The 3,187-nt window shown below is 53.7% G+C and overlaps 1 protein-coding gene across 1 annotated transcript; it reads left to right on the top strand.

Annotated features, from left to right (window-relative positions):
* Window positions 1–278: 278 nt before the first annotated feature.
* On the top strand, window positions 279–2,128 carry D7B24_003520 (uncharacterized protein; the record flags this gene model as incomplete). Its single annotated transcript, XM_028637709.1, has 6 exons — window positions 279–406; window positions 469–518; window positions 583–1,247; window positions 1,305–1,501; window positions 1,556–1,768; window positions 1,825–2,128. The coding sequence occupies 6 exons, from the start codon at window positions 279–281 to the stop codon at window positions 2,126–2,128; spliced, it is 1,557 nt and encodes a 518-aa protein (XP_028499265.1).
* Between the last annotated feature and the right edge of the window lie 1,059 nt (window positions 2,129–3,187).

Below are 3,187 nucleotides of genomic sequence, written 5' to 3' on the forward strand. Positions count from 1 at the left end.
CCCGCTTCCTGATGCCATTTTGCCCAGACGCTCCAGAATCGAAGGCACTGCCGTGGCAAGAAAATCTGCGCAGAAAAGAGCAGGGAGAACCGAACAGAGTGGGCGGCCGGTAAACGGACATGTTCGGGAGTGACAGGCGGGAAGATAAGGGCGCTCTGCAAAGGCTGGGCATACTTGGTTTATAACTTATAAGGAGAATATCCTCGACCCATCTCTTGTTTCATCAAGACAAAGTTGCCGTTCTAGCCGGTGTGCATTTGCTATCAACCACACCCATCATGTCGGAATACGACAGCAAGACGCCCAAGGCGCTCGAGGGCCCACCCTCTTCCACTCAGGGCGATGAGGAAGTGCGCAACCTTCACGTTGACTGGACGAAAGAAGAGGAGCGCAAGGCCAAGCGGAAGTGAGTTGCCGAGGAGATCCTCCTTCGTCAGGGTTGTCAACTCATGCTGATGTCTTCGACAGGCTGGACCTGATTATCATGCCCATCCTGACACTAGGATTCTTTTGTCTCCGTGAGTACCTGCGTGTAAAATGCTTCTCCGCTGGCAACCACATCTGACGCGCGACATGCCACAGAGCTCGATCGAGGCAACATCGCCAACGCCATCACCGACAACTTTATGGAAGATGTGGGCATCAACCAGGATCAGTTCAACGTCGGCCAGCAGATGCTGTCGCTCGGCATCGTGCTCTTCGAGATCCCCTCCAACATGATCCTCTACCGTGTGGGCCCCGGCAAGTGGCTCACTCTGCAGCTCTTCCTATTCGGTACCGTCAGTCTGTTCCAGGCCTTCCAGAAGGGGTATGGGGCCTTCATTGCCACGAGGTTTCTCCTCGGCATGACGGAGTCTGGATTCATTCCTGGTGGTCTGTGGACCCTGTCGACTTGGTACACGCGCACAGAAACGGCGAAGCGTGTTATGATCTTCTACTTTGGTAACCAGTTTGGTCAAGCTTCATCCAAGCTGCTTGCCTACGGCATCCTCCACATGCGCGATGTCGGCGGCAAGGCTGGTTGGTTCTGGCTGTTCGCGCTCATGGGTGGCTTCACGATCCTCAGCGGCTTCGTCTTCGGTTTCTTCCTTCCCGATTCCTTCAAGAACCCCAGGAGTACTTTCGCCCCTGGCATCAAGTTCTTCACCGATCGCGAGCTGCACATTCTGCAAACTCGCGTCTTGATCAACGACCCCATGAAGGGCAAGAAGAAGAAGAAGATTGGACTGGATGCTTTCAAGAAGGCCGTAAGTATCATTTCCTCTTTCGGAAACCATGGGCGTCGCTAATGAACCCTTGCATAGTTCGGCAACTGGCGCCTCTGGATCCACCTCTTCATCACCCTGTCCAACAACGGCCCTCAGCGTGCGTTCGATACCTACTCGCCTTCGATTGTTCGCGACTTTGGTTTCGCTGCTCTCACCAGCAACGCGTTGGCTTCCGTCGGTCTCTTCCTGCAGATCCCGACCTCTTTCGCGTTCAGCTATGTTTCGGATCGCTTGTGAGTCGAACCATGCCGGACACTGCGATGGGATGACTGACACTCAGCTTTTAGCAACAAGCGCCCTGAGACGGTGGTCGTCGGTCTGAGCATGCACTTGCTCGGTTATGTCTTCAACCGCATCTTTACCGAATTGAACATGCGTGGAGTCCGCTACTTTGGCGTCGTCTGGACTCAGACGTTCGGCACCTTTTCGCACCCGCTCAACATTGCGTGGATGTCCCTTACCTGCCACGACTCTGAGGAGCGTGCCCTCGCCATGGCCATGTAAGCTCTTCTTGTCATCAAGCTGAACGAAAGTAAAAGTACTGACAAATGGCCAGGGTCATCATGGGTGCCAACATCGCGGGCATCTACGGTGCCCAGATATTCCGCGCCGACGACAAGCCCCGCTACCGCCGTGGCTTCTCCATCAATATCGGTGTGCTCACGTTTGGCTTGTCGCTGGCTGTTCTACGCGGCGTCGACGAGTGGCTTCAGCGCCGCCGCAAGGCCAGGCAGGCGATCGATGAGTCCTCAGACGACAACGCCTCGCACATTGGTCGTGTTCGCGGCGAGAAGGTGGCGCTGCCCAGCGAGGACCTCCCTCAGCCTGCTTTGCCCTCCCCACCTGCCAACAAGATCTAATAGATGCGTAATGGCTTGATAACTTCTGACTTTGTCTTGGAGATGGAACAGCACCTTGTGGCAGGTTCACTGCGGAGTCGCGGTGGATGTATTAGCATGTAATGTGGTTGAATCCCAACAATATCTCACATGATTTATGCCCAGGAACTAGGTGTAGTCAGGCAAGATTTTACATGCACTGATCGTTGTTGAATGTCGTGGTGTCCGACTCTGGGAGCACTTTGTCCGTGACGTTCTCTCCCCAACGTCCGCGGTGCGGTTGTGACGTTGGACAATGACGGAATGTTTCTAGAGATATCTTGGAACTCATGGACGCGTTTAAGTACTAACAGGAGAGTCTTGAAGCATGTAGCTCATAGTCCTTCGTAGCCTGAAGCCTTCCTTTGGTGCATCAGCAGCTCGACGGGAACCTGGGTCAAAATTTGGTTGGCAGGCACGACAGACCTACGCCCCAGAGGCAGCTTCCCTTCTTGCCGGCCGCTAGTTCCCCTTAAATCTGACGCAAGCATGAATTCTTTTAACGAAGCACAATTGTGCTTCTTTCATTCATCTTCTTCCCACCATAAGGCACCTAGCTAGGGCTGACGCCGCAGACACTTTCGTCAAGTCGACTGTCTGAACCCGATGTCTTATGATAGTCAAGGATTTCTCATTATTTAAATCAAGCTATCGCTGCTGCCACTCTTTACAAAATAGCCACCAGCTCGCTCTGGTGCCTTGTATACCCAGGGTTTTGTCTGTGTGTCTCGTGTGAAGTAAGCCACAGCCAGGGCACCACACGAGTGTTCGGTCGGACCCGTATTCTGCCTTCCATAGATGACTATGGCAATAAACACTGTCACCAGGTTCGTCACCTTCAGAAGCTCCGGGATCCCTGAAACTAATCTGGCTTAGAACAAGCGACGCTTCTGCGGGAGGACCCCCTTCGAATGCCAATCGTGGGCATAGCGACGTTGAGTCACCAACATCGCCAAGCTGCTGCATACCCTACGACGACCTGAGAAAGAACAAGATGGTCAACGCATTGTCTGCCAACTTACCCCACCAAGACACGAAGAA

This window comes from Verticillium nonalfalfae (genome assembly GCF_003724135.2).
Source record: "Verticillium nonalfalfae strain VnAa140/NRRL 66861 chromosome Unknown scaffold_2, whole genome shotgun sequence".
Classification (NCBI taxonomy): Eukaryota; Fungi; Ascomycota; class Sordariomycetes; order Glomerellales; family Plectosphaerellaceae; genus Verticillium; species Verticillium nonalfalfae.